This window comes from Ctenopharyngodon idella, chromosome 16, assembly GCF_019924925.1.
Source record: "Ctenopharyngodon idella isolate HZGC_01 chromosome 16, HZGC01, whole genome shotgun sequence".
NCBI lineage: Eukaryota > Metazoa > Chordata > Actinopteri > Cypriniformes > Xenocyprididae > Ctenopharyngodon > Ctenopharyngodon idella.
This window is the reverse complement of record NC_067235.1, coordinates 24,584,475-24,604,987: the sequence shown is the minus strand read 5'-3', so window position 1 is coordinate 24,604,987 and position 20,513 is coordinate 24,584,475. Positions and strand designations below refer to the sequence as shown.

At 37.9% G+C, this 20,513-nt stretch overlaps 1 protein-coding gene across 1 annotated transcript in view; it reads left to right on the top strand.

Annotated features, from left to right (window-relative positions):
* Nucleotides 1-17,677, top strand: part of galnt1 (UDP-N-acetyl-alpha-D-galactosamine:polypeptide N-acetylgalactosaminyltransferase 1) — a 112,624-nt gene extending 94,947 nt beyond the window's left edge. Inside the window, exons 7-13 of the mRNA XM_051866035.1 lie at nt 720-890; nt 3,089-3,206; nt 3,339-3,519; nt 5,610-5,749; nt 9,073-9,171; nt 9,283-9,417; nt 14,951-17,677. Of these exons, the coding sequence (XP_051721995.1) occupies nt 720-890; nt 3,089-3,206; nt 3,339-3,519; nt 5,610-5,749; nt 9,073-9,171; nt 9,283-9,417; nt 14,951-15,097 (991 nt within the window). The 3' untranslated portion in view covers nt 15,098-17,677. The remainder of the gene's footprint in view (nt 1-719; nt 891-3,088; nt 3,207-3,338; nt 3,520-5,609; nt 5,750-9,072; nt 9,172-9,282; nt 9,418-14,950) is intronic.
* The last annotated feature ends 2,836 nt before the right edge of the window (nt 17,678-20,513 follow it).

The window sequence follows — 20,513 nt, the reverse complement described above, 5'->3', positions numbered from 1 at the left end:
ACAAAAATGTTACACCCAGCACATGCCTTTCATTTAATTTCTGCAATTTGTGGTGGAACATAAAAACAAACCAGTCATTTTCACTCTCACTTTCTTTTCTGCCCTTTTGGCATGTTGGTTTGCAGAGAGCCGAGCGATCAATAGCTCTTAGAGTTTAGTTTTTTCCCAGTGCTTTATTACATTTTTGTAGTTTGGTTTCACCTCAGGCTACATCTGTGCCTGAAATGGAAAACTTGTAGGATATATAAACATGAACTCTGATTTTGATTCTTTGAGGATGTATGTGCAGAGCATATCTCCTCTCTTCTAAACATACGCACATGCCCACATACACATGCTGATTCTCTGTGTTGTGTTGCCCCGGGCGGCCTGTTGGGGCATCATTAGCAGATGAAGCTTCAGTCTGCTGAATTTAGGAGAGGAAAGTGTGCCTGCAGTGTGTGTGTGTGTGTGTGTTATCCATCCTCATTGCCTGGGTTAGCATCACAGTGGGCTGCTTGGTGCTGATTGATGACACAAGTTTAGCGAGACGTCCCCTCTGATTTGTGTCTGCATCTGTTTGAGTAAAGAGAGGTATGTCTGGTGTGTGCCTGCTGAATTCAAAATAAAAAGGGGCATTCTGTGGCGGATAGAACTCATTTATTCAGGTAGTTGAGGTTGTCTTTGTGAAAGCAGTGAAAGTGCACAGCTAATGTCACCTGTGTGTTTGTGTTTCCTAGGAAAACCGTAGTGTGTCCCATCATTGACGTGATCAGCGATGACACATTTGAGTACATGGCAGGGTCTGATATGACATATGGTGGGTTCAACTGGAAGCTGAACTTCCGCTGGTATCCGGTACCACAGAGAGAGATGGACCGCAGGAAAGGAGACAGAACGCTGCCTGTCAGGTAACAAATAAAAATGCTTATTATGCCGTCAGGCTAGTAGATCAAAATTAAATAGGATGGGACACTGTAAGGGTTATCGTGGCTAAGTCAAATGTCCATCGTAGAATTACCTACCTTACTAGTCTTATAGAGATTGTTGACCTAAAAATAAAAGTTCTGTCATTATTCACTCACCCTGCTGTCGTTCCAAACCAAACCAAACCAAACCCTGCTTTTATCTTTTCCCATGAAATGCAAAAGGAAAATACACACAAAAACCAGCATAAACGTTTTCTATGCTTCTTGTGTGCTATATTCTAAATCTTATGAAGTCCAAAGTAAGATAAGTACGCTTTTTTCACATGAAATTAATCATTTTATTCAGCAAGAATGCATTAAATTTATCAAAAGTGATGGTAAAGACATTTATAATGACATTTAGAATAAATTCTATTTGAAATAAATGCTGTTCTTTTGAACTTTCTTTTCATCAAAGAAGGCTAAAAGGAATGTTTCATGGCTTCTACAAAAATATTGAACAGCACAACAGTTTTCTACATTGATAGTAATAAGAAATGTTACTTGAGCACCAAATCAGCATATTAGAATGATTTTGGAAGGATCATGTGACACTGGAATATTTTAAATTGTAATAATATTACAAAATATTAATGTTCTTACTGTATTTATGTTCAAATAAACACAGCCATGGCAAGGCAAAAGAGATGTTACTGACCCCTAACTTTCGAACGGTAGTGTAAGTCTGTGTGCTGAACAGATCGAAATTAAAATCATTATAATATTTTCCTCCAGTGAGATGTTTAGACTGGCAAGAGATTACATAACAGAGGTTTTTATGAGAAATATTTATATATTAAATTATGTAGTGTTTCCATGGGCAACAGTCATTATTGTGAAATATTTGAATGATGAATGCTGGGATTGACTAATCAGTAATCTAGAAGTACTCTAAAGACCTGTATAATAAAAATTATGGGAAGATTGTGTTTGTGTAATATTTTCAGTTTAAAAAAATAACAGAAGTAAATTTAATTGCAGTTTGGTCAACTATTTGACCAGACAGCCAAGAGTTAAGACATTGTAACATAAAATTAAACATTCAAAACAAGCATTGTTATGGCCATGTGACAACAATGTAGTATAAAACTTTTTGTAATTGTTTATTGTCACATAATACATTCTGTTTCATATACCATTTTTTAAAAAGTAGTAAGTGCTACAGCGTGTATGGTACATTAGTATTCCCTTCAGAGGCGTAATTTGTCATCCTTTTAGAAGCCTTTTCCCATTTTTAATGGACTGTTATAGATAGGACTGAAAATAATAAGTGAGAAGAGATGATGTCACAAGCCAGATTTGAACTCAAGTTGCCCGCATTAAGCACAATGACACAATGAATCAAAGCATTTGTGTTAACCACTAAGCAATGGCTCATATTTTTAAAGGCCTTTTTAAATGTAAATTCAACATTTATTTTTTTACTTTCCAAAAAGGTATTTTACCTGAAACTTAAAGCTACGGAATATAAAAGTGTTTCTCCAGCCCTGCAGCTAAACTCTAGAGTTAACACACGGAGGAGGGAGGTTTAATCCACACCAGCACTTTGCCAAGAGGAGAGTGTGTTTACCTGTTCACCTCCTAACTACAGGAACAGACTAGCTCTTAGCTTTCTGCTGCTTGATTTCTTCAGAGATCCTGTGTTTTTCAGAGCTGCACATTGTTTTTACCAGAATGTTCTGACGCCACTCTGCTCTGTTTTTGTATTTTTTTTCCCCTCACGACCCCTCATTTGCTTCGTCTCCTTTTACTTCAGTGCCTGGTTTTCTGCGCTGCAAAGCAGCATGAAAACAACTTGAGAGCATAACAACAACAGGAGGAAAACACTGTAAATGAGACATGCTACAGGGGATGGATAGAAGGAAAACAGGAAAGAACAGAGGGCGCCTGCCGAGGGAAAGGGATGAACAAAAGTGAAAGATATTTAAAGAAGGATATGTTGTTGCCAAAATAGGCACATGCAAACATGTCATTTCTATTGTAGATCTCATTCCCCTGAGTGACATGCGAAGTGCTTGTTTGTGACGAAGTGAAAAGGAGTGGAAGAGCTGCTTTTATAAGATATAATCATTCCCCTGAAGGGCCTGTTTTTGCATCATAGAATTAAACTCTTGTGTTTTTTGTTTTGTATTATCTATCAGGACCCCCACCATGGCAGGTGGTCTCTTCTCCATAGACAGAGATTATTTCCAGGAGATTGGCACATACGATGCAGGCATGGACATCTGGGGAGGAGAAAACCTGGAGATTTCCTTCAGGGTCAGTCTCAAATCATTCAACCACCACCGCAAGCCTACCCACAATTCCGCTTTTGCGTATATAATATGCAGTTCTGGTGTTATTGATGATTCGTTCATGCTCTGAGAAGTAATATGCCGTTGTGTTTATCAGATTTGGCAGTGCGGGGGGACGCTTGAGATAGTCACGTGTTCTCACGTCGGTCACGTGTTCCGTAAGGCGACGCCGTACACGTTCCCTGGTGGAACTGGGCAAATCATCAACAAGAACAACAGAAGGCTGGCAGAGGTCTGGATGGATGAGTTCAAGAACTTCTTCTACATCATCTCACCTGGTCAGTCACATATATGCTACACATCTGCTTTCATACACAAGACGCTTAAAAAATAAAGATGTGTATGATAACTATGGGGCTATGTGAAAAATATTTGACAGCTTTCTAGGTTTATTATTTGTCATTTTTCCCCTGACATGGTCGATAGTCTGACTGTTGAAATCAACATCGGGGCACTTATATCGTCGATATACGATAATATCATCATATCGCTATATCGCCCAGCACTAAGTATAGGTCACAAAATTGCAGTTTTTTGAAATAGCATTTCCTTATCTCCTCTCTCAGTCACGTCTCTTTGCCATTCTCTGTCTTCTTTCTGACTGTCTTTCTATCTCTGTGTCTGTCTCTTTAATGTGGTGTGTGTGTGTGTGTGTATTATCAGCGCTCTTGGGCACTCGAGCCGTATTGACTCAGAAGGAGATGTTGGATAATAGATATTAATGTCACTGTCAATAGTGTCCATTGCAGCTTAGAGCTATCTGTGTGACTGTGTGCGTATTGTGTTATTTTTTTCTCTCCTCTACACAAATGTTTCTGCAGACTCTCTCCTGATTGTTAGTGCTGCAAGGCAAGTGTTTGAACAAAACCCTAACCATAAGATCAAACTTTGGCATGTAACTCATCCTTTAGTGTTTGTGCTACAGACATGAATGATATTACATTGTTAAGCGATCAGACTTTTTTTTGAAGAAAATATTCTCTACTCACTATGTATTTTAATCAATGAAGTGCAAAACGAAACCAAAAATTCAGACATTTTATATATTATGATGCACATTTTTCACCCAGTGTTATATTAGGATTTTTTATATACTATTAAAGCATTTATTCATATTTTGAATTATCGTTTGTTTTTATTTATTTCATTTTTAATTCATTTTTAGGTTTTAGTCATTTCATTGTGTCCTGTAGTCATTTTTCTTCTTTTTTTTATTTTTTTATAAATATTTCTGTTTATTTTTAGTCATTTTAGTATTTCAATTTCTATGAGACTTATCAGACTTATTTTTAACTTAGTTCTTTAAGTTGTTGTGTAATATTTATATTTTATTTTATTTCAGCTTTATTTCAATTAACAAAAATGTCTTTCACTAGTTTTAGGTAAGGGATAATGTACATCCAGGAGGTTGTTATCTCAGAATAAACCCCCACAGGGTGATCAGGACGTGAAGCAGAGGGGTCTTGCATCAGCCTGAAAGGGTTTATTCTGAGATAACAACCGGCTGGATGTACATTATCCCGCTTATTACACGGCTACTTGCCACATAAGTAAATAATCAGACAAAATATTGATCTGAGTCGAAATATTTTATTAGCTATTTAAACGCAAAGCTTCCATGGAGAGAGCAGTTCAAACTAGACGGACATTTAAGGTATACGGTACAGTCACACCACTTATTAAACAGCATTTCGCCACATAAATAATTATGGGGATAAGAAATATTGATCTGAGATGGAACTGTTTTAAAATCGTACCTGTTTGTTATCTTATAATCCAACAGTGTACAAAACAGTAGTCACAAAATGGCAGCAGCTGCGTTTGTATGAAACAAGAAAGAGCGAGTCCACGATACTGGATGACATAATTAAGTAACTGTACACAAAATATTGATTTGACTGCGTTTTAATATTTTATAAGCTCACCAAACGCAAAACTTTGATGAAGAAAAACCATTCCTAGCAAGCAAATAGCGCTGCTGACTTCAGTAACCCTGAAGCCTGTTTGATGTGTTTTCAGCGGTTGTTATCGGGGAATAACATACCGCTGGATTGCACGATTGACCAATCAGAATCAAGTATTCAACAGAGCCGTGTAATGATTAACAATAACAACACTGTTTTCGCCATGTATTTATTATCATTGACAAAATCAAAAAAAGTCCTCATTAACATACGTATTTGGCAATAATTTTGTTGACAAGATTAACAGTGCCACTAAGCAACCACCCCAAACACCCTACAGACCACATTGTGAAGCCATAGAAATCTAAAGCATTTGCAACCACCCAGTACGCCCTAGAATCATGGTGAATACAACTATGTCTAGGTTTATTCACAAATTTGCATTCCGTGTGTGTTTGTTGCAGGTGTGACTAAAGTGGATTATGGAGACATCTCTTCCAGAACATCCCTGAGACAGAGACTGCAGTGTAAGCCGTTTTCCTGGTACCTTGAAAATGTCTACCCAGACTCCCAGATACCACGTCACTACTACTCGCTAGGAGAGGTCTGTATCTCTCTCTCTCTCTCTCTCTCTCTCTCTCTCTCTCTCTCTCTCTCTCTCTCTCTCTCTCTCTCTCTCTCTCTCTCTCTCTCTCTCACACACACACACACATACACATGCTGATAGCAAAAAAAGGGAAAGCATTGCATAGTGTGATAAACACATTTCTGTGTGTGTGTTAAAGAAGCACAGGTGTGAATTAACGAAGGACGCTCTTTTTCTCGGGGTTGACAGTGTCACGGGAATTGATTGGGTTTTGGTTTTTTCATTCCAGTCACTGTGTTTGGGAAATGAGAGACATTTATTCTTTCCTAGTCTGCTCTCCCTCTGTCATCGTCTTGTTTCCTTTTCCGTCTCTCACTCTTTCGTTCCATCTGTCCATCGCTGCCTTTCTCTTTATCATTCCCATGAATAAAACATGCATGTCATCTCTGATGTCTGAAACTCTCTGTGAACGGAGTCTTGTCTGTTCTCCTGGCTGGTTAAGGCTCTATCTTCCTTGTGCTGTCCACGGTTCATTCCCTTTTTTGCTCATCCTTGTCTCTCCTTGCTGCCAATGGTGACATTGTGAGGTGTAGGGCAAGACAAAGACAGAATAATATATGGAGGATATGACGTCACAGTGATGCTCCATGTGTTGCTAGTAAATACTGACCGAGTGTACAGCTATACATTACCGTTCAAAAGTTTGGGGTTTGGAAAGATTTTTTGCTCAGCAACGCTGCATTTATTTGATCAAAAATACAGTACAAACATCAATATTGTGAGATATTAATATTTCAGTTTTAAATAACTGTTTTCTATTTGAATATATATATTAAAATGTAATTTATTCCTGTGATGGCAAAACTGAGTATTCAGCAGCCATTATTCCAGTCTTCAGTGTCACATGATCCTTCAGAAATCATTCTAATATACTGATTTGGTGCTCAAGAAACATCTCCTATTATTATCAATGTTGAAAACAGTTGTACTGCTTAATTTTGTTGCGGAAACCCTGATACATTATTTTCCAGGTATCTTTGATGAATAGAAAGATCAAAAGAACAGCATTTATTTGAAATATATTTTTTTGTAACAATGTAAAAAAAATTTGATCAATTTAAAGCATCCTTGCTAAAGAAATGTATTAATTTCTTAATAAAAAAAAAAATCTTAATGACTTTTGAACAGTAGTGTGTGAAAAGGTTTAGAAGCTGGGACAATAAGATAAAGCAGTAAGCCATGAGAGGCTAGGGCTGGGTAAAAGTATAGATTTTATGATTATTTGCATTCTTCATTTGATCGATCTCAGTATTGATTCTTAAAATCCCAAGATTGATCTTTTACTCTATGTCCAGGGCTGTACGTTAACTTTTTTAACCATCTCTGAAAACAACCAGAAGTATAGTGCAGTTCATCACTTAAACAGGCATGTGACTGACAAAGGACATTATGTCCTATACAGGGTACACAAAATACAAACCTTAACAGACAAGTTACAGACAGAAAAGAAACAGACAAACATTTTCTTTGTTTGCCAAAAATGGCAAACTACAGGAAAATAACACCTCTTGCTTAAAATTAAAGGGATAGTTCACCAAAAATGAAAATTCACCCTCATGTCTAAACCTGTATGAGTTTCTTTCTTCTGTTGAACACTAAAGAAGATATTTTAAAGAATGTTTTTAACCAGACAGTTGATGGTAGCCATTGACTTCCATAGTATTTTTTTCCTACTAAGGAAGTCAATGGCTACCATCAACTGTTTGATTACAAAATTTTCATTTTTGGGTGAACCATCCCTTTAAGCCAATTTAGTTTTTTTGGTTTTTATCCAAAATAGGGTTTTGTGAGCATTATTGAGTACACACATGTAATGTCTGTTTAATTCATACTGGTAGCCGGAGGGCACCCTTTCGCAGAAAGTCCACAAGTGAGACTCGTAGAAGTCATAAAACTTATGACGTTCCAGGAAATCCCTTATATGGACAAAGGCATCCAGATATCGCTGTAAACTAACATGCAGATGTTTTGACTGATGAAACATGAAGACAATTACCATGAGATTACGACAATTTATGGTTGGTGTTCTTCTGACATCTCGGGTATTTTCATTACAATAAAGTATATTTATAATGCTAATCAACATAGCTTTTATCACTGGATAGAATACTTTAAAATAATATAATGTCTGCCTACATTCTGTGACATGAAGCCACATCAGATCACAAAATACAGTTATTTCAAACACTTTTATGAAGTGTTTGAAGTGAGAACATGTAATTAAATGTTCTCTTTTGTTGGACAACATGTTTGTAAATGCTTTTCATTACAAGTTTAGAGAGATGTTTGGCATGTGTAGCTTTTTTAAAAAAAAATATATATATAATTTCATAATCACACCAAATCGCAATTTCAGTTTAATTTCGGTTAATCGTACAGTCCTAGATTAACCTCTCACACAAACAAGCACACAAGTGCTCACTTCACACAAACAAGCGGCTCTGTCTCACACACATGCAATACTGTATCGCATGCGTGCTACTGTGGTAAATTTATTCATCACACTGACCAATTTCTCGTAGCACTGTACAGCCCTGTCTATGCCTATTTTTTTACTTGCTTGAAAATGTATTTGTGCAGTGCTTCCTATCACCGCATTCTGCTGAACTAATTCACTCATCTTCATAGTTTGGACCCTTTTGTTAATTATTTTATTTAATATTTTTTACTGATAAGTTACTCTTCTGAATCAGGCTGAAACACTACAGCATGAGCAGAGAGAATAAGCTGGTGAATAGCATTAAATGAACTGGAATAGTTTTGAATCGAAAGAACTGAAAAAAATCTATGATGATACCCAGCCCTATGAGGGGCTGTGCATTCCAGTAATTTAACCTCATTTCGTTTTAAAAATCTATTGGATTATTTGTTTTATAAAACAAAACAGCCAAGTATTAAATCAGTGTTTACATGAAACATTGGCTAAATATAATAGCATGCTGCCAGTGAAGCTGTTAAATAAGTTTGTCATGGTTTAAGCCCCACTGATCTTGACGTTTGTATAACTCAGTGTTTTGGATGAAAGCAGTGAGCTGTCTTTCCCTTCATCTGCTGTCTTTCATCAAGTACACATTTACGCGTGTATGTGTGTGTTTGTGTGTTTGATTGGCACAGTTGCCTCTCAGTTCGTCGATACCCCCCCCCACCCCACCCCCCGGTGTGCGATAAGCTTTGGGTAATTAACCATGTTTCACACTCAGACAGAGACGTGACTGTGTTTATTCATGCAGGAGAGCTGCTTGAGTGTGTCTAATCTATTTGTGTGATCTGTCCGATTGCAGATCCGTAATGTGGAGACTAACCAGTGTCTGGATAACATGGCCAGGAAAGAGAATGAGAAAGTGGGCATTTTTAACTGCCACGGCATGGGCGGCAACCAGGTCAGCTCCTCACGTCTTTCTCACTTTTAAAACACACTTATTTAGAGTAATGATGTTGATCTTTACAACAGGTTTGACACTGATGTATTGTGACCTTTTCCACCTGCTCAGGTTTTTTCGTACACAGCCAATAAAGAGATCCGAACTGATGACCTCTGTTTGGATGTGTCCAAACTTAATGGTCCGGTTATGATGCTCAAGTGCCATCACTTGAAAGGCAACCAGCTCTGGGAATATGACCCTGTGGTAAGTGTACATTTGTGCTGCAGATCGCAAAATCACATTTACAGAAATGCTCTTACTGTTCAATGGGGCAAGAAGTTGCACCAGGATAACATTTTGAATGTATAGCCACAATACTTAAACATTGTATGTGTTAACATGAGACTAGAATTGCTCACTAACCTTGTCTTTACATCCAGTTTTTCAGCTCATGTCATGTCTATGTAAAGCAGGGGTCACCAGCCCTGCTCCTGGAGGGCTACCTTTCTGCAGACTTCGGCTGAATCCCAAATGGCACCCTAAACCCTCACGGCCCTCTGAGTCCGCACTTTCGTGACATAATGCCGCTTTGACTGCCGGGTAAATTCCTCTGCGTAGCTCGAAAACTTGCGGGCTCAGCTGAAGTGCACATTGAGGGCGCATAGCGGCCGCAAAGGGGCGCTCTCGAGAACCCTTCTGAAACTTAAAATGATGAATGGGACACCCTACGGTCTTGTGGACGGCAGCCATTGTAAGTCCGCAAGACCGTAAGTGCATAGAAATGTGCCATTTGGGATTCAGCCTTCACTTCCAAACCTGCTTCAACACACCTGCCTGTTATTTTCAAGTAATTCTGAAGATTGATTAGCTGGTTCAGGTGTGTTTGATCGGGATTGGAGGTAAACTCTGCAGGATATTGGCTTTCCATGAGCAGGATTGGCTTCCTCTGATAAAACGCCTTTTGCATGATAAGCATAAAGATACCTAAGGGATTGCAAAAAGGTCTGATTTTGACAACTTTACTTTTGACATACACATTTTTGTATAGATTGTATAGAAGAGTTAATTTGTTATAACAAAAAATACAAGCTTCTGCTTTTAACCTGTTCTTGATTGCCTTCCCCCTAGACTTCTACTGCAAGTCAAACACTGTAAATATTTGTTTTTACACACTAACAAGTGAAAATTGTGGCTTGTGTTAATCAACAACATGCCCCAGATGTTGTTTATAGAGCTTAATTTGTTTTGAATCTAGAATACTCTCAGAACGTGTCTATTGTCTGATCCCAGACGAGCCCCTCATCCAATTCTGTCCAATCCTGCTCCTGGAGGGCTACCTTGATCCGGAGTTTAGCTCCAATCTTCTCCAGCACACCTCTTTAGATGTTTCTATTAATCCTAAATACCTTGTTTAGCTGTACTCTAACTGTAATTAGAGTGGGCCAGGGTTGTTCAGTCCTACTCCTGGAGGGCCAATTTCCTGCAGAGTTTAGCTCCAACACACCTGCCTGGAAGTTTCTAGTGATCTAGAAGACCATGGCTGTGTCCGAAATCACCCCCTATACACTTAAATAGGGTGCTATTTGAAGGAAAAGCCATTTGTAGTGGTGTCCGAAACCATAATGGATGTGGACATAATGCACCGCAATAACGACTCAACTAGAGAATACCCATAATGCACTGTGAGGGTCGAATTAATTTCCACGTTTTGCTAGAAGATGGCACCTGCAGCTATTTCATCCATCCATTTTCCAAACCACTAGTCCAGGGGTGTCCAAACTCAGTCCTGGAGGGCCACTGTCCTGCAGATTTTAGCTCCAACTTGCCTCAACACACCTGACTGTGAGTTTCTAGTATGCCTAGTAAGACCTTGATTAGCTAGTTCAGGTGTGTTTAATCTGGGTTGTAGCTAAACTTTGCAGGACAGTGTCCCTCCAGGAGCAGGATTGGACACCCCTGGGCTAGTCCAATGTGGGTACAGTATAATATAATACAGGTATAAATTCCTTTTTAATTGATTATTAATTTGTTTAATTAAGGTTTATACATGCGGGTTTCAATGATAAATCTTTTCATTACTCCTGGAGCTGCCAGTGTGCTAAGTTTCAATGATTATTAAACGGCAAGCACAAACTATGCAAAAGCGGCAACCCTTCCGGTACACTCAGTGTCTGAATTCGCTCAATCGTTTTTATTCACTCCTTCAAGTGGACTATTTTAGTGGAGTAATGTAGGGAATAGTGAATGAGGAGGCGATTTCGAACACTGCTCTTGATTTGCTGGTTCAGGTGGGTTTGATTTGGATAGATCTGAACTCTGTTGGAACTCCAGGAGAAGGGTTGGAAACCCTTGGAATAAGAGCTAAACTCTGCAGGAAGGTGGATCTCAAGTATATTCGACTTCCAGGGGTATCAGGGTGAAACATTAAAGATATAAACATTTTATAAGTACTGGGTAATAACAAAGGCAATCATGTATTCTGATGCAACACATGTAAGATAATGTGCCAAATCACCATTCTGCTCGTGCATTGAGATAATGTATGCTTGTTTATGTTCCATGACGCTTCTCTGATGCATTCATGTATTCAGATGCGCTTTTGACTCTTGATTTTCACCTTTAGGGTCTTGATGGCCTCATATATGTCATATAACATCAAAGACAGTCAGCTAACCCTTTAAAACTGTCTGTCTGCAGGGTGTCCACTCATCCTTTTCTTGTAATGTATGTGCATGAACATCCACCCTGTGGCTTCCCCTATAAACACTGTTGGAGAGATGCTAGTTTAGTTAGATTAAATCACCTCTCAGTCAATCTTAAAAGTACATTGCTCCATTTTGGTATATGACTTAAACACCACTTCAGGCCTGGGGAGAGTGAATTAGCTAAGGGGAGAAAAGAGGAAGATCGCTTTTTGCATTCCTCTGCTGTTGGCTTAAAGAGATGCCTGTTACTCCAAAGCCTCCTCTTCCTCCTCCTCCTCCTCCTCCTCCTCCCCCTCCTCGCCCCAGATTCGAAGCCCCCACCATACTGGCCCTGCGCCCGGAGAGACGGAAGGCTGCACAGAATAGAGAACTCGAGCAGAGACTTTCCACTGTCAGATAAAGGTTCTGTTTTTCTTGTGGAGAAAGAGAGAGACAGACAGAGTGGAAGGAAGGGAGATTCAGCGTGAGCGAGATCAGGAAATCTCTTGCCAACAAGAGCACCTCTCCTGCATGCATTACCATACATTACCAACGCTAGCTCATCGACGTGTGTGTGCGCCCTCACACCTTACATCGTGTGTCTTATAGGTTCTACCGCTATCCTAATTGTATCTGTGCGGCTTAATGCTTCCCGCTAGACTGAAATTCTAGAGCACTCAGCTCACCCAAGGCCCATTACACACACTCACACACATGCTCCACTGTAAAGCAATCCCTGTGCATCGACAATTTGTCTTTGCCCTGGAGCACACAGGTTGTCCAGCCGTGCGTGTATAGCGCGGAGTGGCATATTGCTTACTATCAGTACTATTATATTACACTATGAATCCTGAGTACAGGAATACCTGAATGACCTACTACATTTGTCTGAATGTGCAGTATAAATCTAACACACAGCATGGGATCCCACAATGCAACGCGCTTAACTTGAACTTTTTTGAACGTGATTTTTAATGTCCACTTTACTAATTTGGTTGGACCGCCAAACGTTACCAGATAACCTGATTAAAGGGTTAGTTCACCCAAAAATGAAAATTCTGTCATTTATTACTCACCCTCATGTCGTTCTACACCTGTAAGACCTCCGTTCATCTTCAGAACACAAATTAAGATATTTTTGATAAAATCCGCTGGCTCACTGAGGCCTCTATTGAGAGCAAAGCCACTGAACCTCTCAAGGTCCATAAAGGTACTAAAAACATATTTAAAACAGTTCATGTGAGTACAGTGGTTCTACCTTAATATAATAAAGTGACAAGAATACTTTTTGTGTGCCAAAAAACAAAATAACGACTTTATCTAGTGGTGGCCGATTTCAAAACACTGCTTCGGAGCTTTACGAATCGAATCAGTGGTTCAGAGCACCAAAGTCATGTGATTTCAGTAGTTTAGCCTTTTGATAGGAGATCCAAATCACTGATTCGAAACAAAAGATTCGTAAAGCTCAGAAGCAGTGTTTTGAAATCGGCCATCACAAGATATTGTTGAAAAGTCGTTATTTTGTTTTTTTGGCACACAAAAAGTATTCTTCTCGCTTTATAATATATATTGAACTACTGAACTCACATGAACTGTTTTAACTCTTGGGAGGTTCGGTGGCTTTGCTCTCAATAGAGGCCTCACTGAGCCATCGGATTTCATCAAAAATATCTTAATTTGTGTTCCGAAGATGAACGAAGGTCTTACGGGTGTGGAACGGCACGAGGGTGAGTAATTAATGACAGAGTTTTCATTTTTGGGTGAACTAACCCTTTAAATCAGCAGAATTTGCAACAACAATGTTCAATATGTCACACAAAAAAAAATGTCATTTAATTTTCTATTATTTAATTTTTCCTGCAACCCCATATATGGAAAGCTGTTTGAAGAAACGGTGGATTCATTATTTATTTTTAAAATTATTTTTATATTTTAAATGTCTGTCTGTGTGTGTTTTTTTTTTTTTTTTTTTTTAAATTTCTTTCAATTTTTTAGTTTTCTGCTACACTGCCGTTCAAAAGTTTGGGATCGTAAGATTTTTAATGTTTTTTATTTTTTTTAAGAAAGTCTCTTCTGCTCACCAAGGCTGCATTTATTTGATAAAAACAAACAAACAAACAAAAAACAGTAATATTGTGAAATATTATTACAATTTAAAATAACACTTTTCTATTTGAATATATTTTAAAATGTAATTTATTTCTGTGATGCTAAGCTGAATTTTCAGCATCATTACTCCAGTCTTCAGTGTCACATGATCCTTCAGAAGTCATTCTAATATGCTGATTTGCTGCTCAAGAAACATTTATTATTATCAATGTTGAAAACAGTATTTTTTCAGGATTCTTTGATGAATGAAAGTTCAAAAGAACAGCATTTATCTGAAATAGAAAGCTTTTGTAACATACACTACTGTTCAAAAGTTTGGGGTCAGTAAGAATTTTTATTTTTTTATTTTTGGAAACAAATTAAAGAAATGAATACTTTTATTCAGCAAGGATGCATTCAATTGATCAAAAGTGTCAGTAAAGACATTTATAATGTTACAAAAGATTATATTTCAGATAAATGCTGTTCTTTTAAACTTTCTATTTATCAAAGAATTCTGAAAAAAATGTACACAACTGTTTTCAACATTGATAATAATAAAAAAATGTTTCTTGAGCAGAAAATCAGCATATTAGAATGATTTCTGAAGGATCATGTGACACTGAAGACTGGAATAATGGTGCTGAAAATTCAGCTTTGCATCACAGAAATAAGTTACATTTTAAAATGTTTAAATAGAAAACTGTTGTTTAAAATTGTAATAATATTTCCCAATATTCCAATTTTTCTGTATTTTTAATCAAATAAAGGTAGCCTTGTTGAGCAGATCAGACTTCTTTTAAAAACATTAAAAATCTTACCGATCCCAAACTTTTGAACAGCAGTGCATATTTTTGACATTTGCAATTGAACATGCAGCATTGTGAGGTCAATGTGTATTATATAGCAACAATATATAGTTTTACTCTAGTATTCCATTCTAAACATAGCCAGTGTTTTTGCTCTAATGGGTCACATGCATCATATCTCACACACAGTGCATGTCTGTCTCTCTCGTCCTGCAGAAGCTGAGTCTGGTACACGTGAACAGTAATCAGTGTTTGGATAAGGCGTCTGAAGATGACAGTCAGGTGCCCAGCGTCAAGGACTGCACCGGGGGCCGCTCGCAACAGTGGCTCCTCCGCAACGTCACACTGCCTGAGATATTCTGAGATCGCACACGGACGGACAGATGGACAGACTCTCACACCGACGCTGATGGAGAGAGCGTGAGAGAAAGGACTGCTTTCCTCTCAATCCTGGTGGTCTGCCTTCAAATGATCTAAAATAACAGAACCACATATGTATATGAATCTCCCCATCACTCCACCTTGCCGAGGAAAAAACGAACGATGGAGAGAAAGACTCGTGGAGAAAGCAACTTGAGTTTGATGCCCTTATCCTCCTCGTTCGAGGAGCAGCGGACATTTTGGTTATGTTTACGAGAACGCCTCCCTTTTAGAGTATCAGTGTGTGTGTGATTGTGTGTGTGTGTGTGTGATGGGAATGTGTGAGTCACAGTGTTTTCCACAGGAGTTTTTTTTTTTTTAATTTAAGTATTTTTCAAACCTTGTAGAAGTGAAGGGTATCTAGCACATGAAGGAGAGGCTAACGTGTGTTCGAGTGCATGTGTGTGCATGTGAGATTTCAAGTGTGTCACATATCAGGATAGATCTCCTATCTGTGGACGTTGCAGTGGTCTGTTATCCGTTTGACATAGGGGCTCCCCCTACTGGCCACTGACACACGCTGAACTGTCTATCAATCTTAGTCTCAGCCAGTGGACTACCTACAATCAATCACATATAGATCTATAATCAATGAACAGGATGACTGATCGTCTAGGACATGTTTCATATCGTCAGTGATCATGTAACTTTGTTTTTTGTTTTTTTTTTTTACACCAGTGGTTGATACTTTTTTGGTTTCTGCATTTTTGAGTGCCACGTACAAGCACTTTTTTCACTTGTTAGGTTTTGTTTGTTTTAGAACTTTGTCGAGTCTGTCTATTAAAGGTATGATAGTAATTTGACACACAGTTTCAGGACTGTCCTGAACTTACCCCAAATTGTTGCCTTCCTCTGGGTTCCAGCCCTTCGGCCGATATGGGTTACCCATAAGCTCATGGGTTGATCGGGAAGAGATGGATCATCTTCTGTCATATCATCCAACAGTAAAAGGGCTCAGTCTCACTGTGTACATGCATGAGAAAGAACTCTTTCATCCAATATCTTTCTTTGTTTACGTTCACTTTAAATTGTTACTGATTTTTGTGTAGAATTTCTTTAATTCGTCAACACATTTGGTGTCTGAAGCTTACAGTCTAGTGCCCGCACTGGGAGCTGCTCACCACGTTTCATCTGATGTCTTCAAACTGTCTGATAGCCTAAAGAGATTGTCCTGCATTTCAGATTTATGCATTTCTGATTTTAGTTTTAAGTGATCCAACATTTCATTTCAGCTGTGATGGTTGAGGATAGTTGGAAAATGAACCCCTCTGTTTTGAGAGTTGTCATGTGAAATCAGGAATCAGTTGTGATTTTTGTTTTCCCCTAAATATTCTTGTCTTGACCCTGTCTAAATACTTCAAATGATCTGTACTCTTTGTGTCACTGTGTACCAAAAGATGATTCTAAATTGTAAGATTCTACATTAAAAAAAAAAAAAATGCGTCAAAAGACAATAGAACCCATTATAATCCGTGATATTGTCTACACTGGATGCGGCGCGGTGCGACGCGACAAATTCCCGACAGTAAACGGATTCCCTGTTCTATTTCTGACGTAGTCCAAGTGCTTTCCAACGGTCGTCTTGTCGCGTTCAGCTTTTAGCTGTTGCGGCGCGGCGCGATAAAAGCCGCGTCTGGTGTAGACATGGTTACACTAGTGCGATTTCGTTTTAAAACACCTAAGTTTCGCTACAGTTACGCCATTTGTTTACACTACGCCGGCATTTTCGAACCTCGAAAACGCTGCAGACCCCGTTTTAGTTTGAAAACGCCGGGGTTGCGTTTCAATATAAACTGACCAAAACGGAAAAATGATGGTGTGGCTGCCAACGTTCGCTCTGCGTATCATCAACGGTCATGTGACATGCGTTTTCGGCCGTGTAGTATAGACGGAAATCGTTTCTGAAACGCTGTGGAAACGGCAGTGTAGACGAGGATCGTTTTCATTTTATAACGCCGTTTTAAAACGAAAACGCACTAGTGTAAACGGGGCCTAATATTGAACATTGTTAGATTCTAAATTGTAACATTTTAAGATTCTAGATTCTAAGAAAAAGATTCTAAATACAGATTCTAAAAAAAACTTAAGATTGTAAATTATGAGATTCTAAAATGTAAGATTTTTTAAAAAGGTTCTAAATTTTAAATACTGATTCTAAATTTAAAAAAAAAACAACTAAGACTGTAGATTCTAAATTGTGAGATTCTAATTCTAGAATTCTAATTGTATGATTGTAAATGATTCTAAAAAAGATTTTAAATGGTATGATTTAAAGAAAAGGGTGTTTTCACTGCATAGGATGGGTGAAGATCTTGCAAGCATTTGGACAGGGCCTCAAGATCATCTGTGTAGATGTGTGAGTGAACAAGTGTGTGTGTTTATATTTGTCAAAGGGATGTCTTTTGTTTTTGTCTTATATGTTTAATTGAAGAGGGTCTGGCCTGCTGATTGGTGGGTTAGAGAGCCCTGTGTTGAGATGATCCACAGGCTGGAGAAATAAACCACAGAAAGTTTACAGTCCAACTTCTCTGTTAGCATTTATGATCTTTTTTCATGTGCACACAGTTTCATAGTTAAAAAACTGATTCACAAATCTAAAATCATGCTGCTATATCACTTAAATTAAATGTTTATTGAGAATTTCTCAGTTTGATTTAGTTTCATGGCAGTGGTCATTTGGTTGTGAAGCAGTGGGGCAGCTTGTTAAAGTATTGTGCTGGATATTTAAGCTTAAACATTATCAAAATTATCATAGCATTCATAATTCTTCAACAGTGCAAGGTTCAAACTACGTTTTATGGTTAGAGTTTTGCCTTGCTTTGGTTTATCACTTGATGGCACTGTCATAGACCTTCTCAGATACTCAGGTAAGGCCATGGTGCTAAAGTTTGTTAAGATTTGATTACATGCAGTAGAGTTTCATTTTACTCAGCTTTTGCTCTACACTAAGTTCTCACATCCCTGCACTCAAACAACTAAAGCACTGACAAGAACACTTGCTCTAACTCTAATGATCTAATTAGCCAGTTTTTGTTTGCCTTGGAGAAATTTAATTGGATAAACTCATTAAAAGACATTCTATTTCCATATTTTATCTTCAGTTAAAAGATTATGAAAGTATTACAGTTATTTTTTAAAACTAGGATACATTTCTAAGTATATTAATAGTTGTTGAAATTGCACATTTTTAGTTTAGCGCATTGATATTAAATCCAGATTTTAATAAAGTACCATGAAGATCCTGCTTTTAATATGCAGTATCCATGCATATTCTGAGCCTGAATGCCTGGTTTTCCCAAAATCATTTTTATTATCACATGCTTATATGTCAGGTTTCATGATGTGTGTTCAATATATGCTATTTATGTAATAATTACTGTTATTCGTGACTTTTGCAATGTCAACTTTTACCAAGAAGAACTTGTGTGTGACTGCGGATATAAGTTTGGCATTTAGAAAAGCATTAAGCTATTTCAGTTTTAAACAGGTATTTCATTAAAATACTTTCTTTATTTGACAAAAAATGTATGAAAAATGGAACACTGGAATCTTAATCATAAACAGAAGCTACTCGTCCTTGTGTCCATAATGCTCATTTAACAGGTGAGAGAGCCACTGCCATGCAGCGATCAGCCTTCTTGCATTCACTCACACTGCACCCGAGATAGAGACAGTCAATAGCCCCGTTCAGTGTAATTGAGAAAGAGTGAATAGCAATCGATTTCAATCCCACCTCAATCCATTCTGAGGTGGTGCAATTTATAGCTTTCTGATATGATGGTGTGAGGAATGGCAGGTAACGTGTGAATCCATCAGAGGGCATCTGGGGTCAAAGAAAACATTCGTTCAGTTCAGAGTTCTGCTCAGAGAGGCTGCATTCTTCGAAGGCCAATTGTGTCACAGCAGCTCCTTCAAATGTGGCCTTGAAATGTGTCCTTAGTTTCCTGGGCAATGAAGGATACAACAGATGGATGCTTCACGGCCTAGCCTACCCCAGAATTCATTGCGCGCCAGTGATGACAGGATTTTTTTTTTTTTTTTTAAATTGCCAGATTACACTTTTAAATTTAAGTATTGGGTTTCAACTTCTTTGAATATCTAATGATACAAATGTAAAACAAACAAACAAAAACCTTTAAAGAAGTTCAAATATCTTATTTAATATAAATATCTTATTTTTGGTTGAACTGTGTTCCATCAGCACTGGGACTTTTTGCTGTTTATATCACTGCGCTTGTTTTTGTTATTTTAACATTCCTATAACTTCATTTTACGTTCCTATAACATTTTTTTTTTAACGTTCATATAACGTTCTTTTAACATTATTCTAACATTCCTGTAATGTTATTTTAACATTCTTGTAACATTATTCTAACATTCTCCCATTCATTCCCAGAAAGGGGGTTTAAGGTTTGTTTTTGGTTAGCCAGGAAAGTTTTCTTAAAGGGTTAGTTCACCCAAAAATGAAAATAATGTCATTTATTACTCACCCTCATGCCGTTCCACACCCGTAAGACCTTCATTAATCTTCGGAACACAAATTGAGATATTTTTGTTGAAATCCGCTGGCTCCGTGAGGCCTACATAGGGAGCAATGACATTTCCTCTCTTAAGATCCATAAAGGTACTAAAAACATATTTAAATCAGTTCATGTGAGTACAGTGGTTCAATATTAATATTATAAAGCGACGAGAATATTTTTGGTGTGTCAAAAAAAAAAAAAAAAAAACGACTTATTTAGTGAAGGCCGATTTCAAAACACTGCTTCAGGAAGCTTCGGAGCATAATGAATCAGCATATCGAATCATGATTTGGATCGCGTGTCAAACCGCCAAACTGCTGAAATCACGTGACTTTGGCGCTCCGAACCGCTGATTCGACACGCTGATTCATTATGCTCCGAAGCTTCCTGAAGCAGTGTTTTGAAATCGGCCATCACTATAAGTCGTTATTTTGGTTTTTTTTGACACACCAAAAATATTCTCGTCGCTTTATAATATTAATATTGAACTACTGTACTCACATGAACTGATTTAAATATGTTTTTAGTATCTTGAGAGAGGAAATGTCATGGCTCCGTGAGGCCTACATAGGGAGCAATCGGATTTCAACAAAAATATCTCAATTTGCGTTCCGAAGATTAACAAGGTCTTACGGGTGTGGAACAGCATGAGGGTGAGTAATAAATGACAGAATTTTCATTTTTGTGTGAACTAACCCTTTAACAGAAATAGAACATTAGTTTTTGGTTTGTAGAACGTTATTCTAACGTTAGTTTTTGGTTCCCAGAACGTTCTTCTTTAAGGTTTGTTTTTGGTTAGCCAGGAAAGTTTTCTTAATGGAAATAAAATGTTAGAA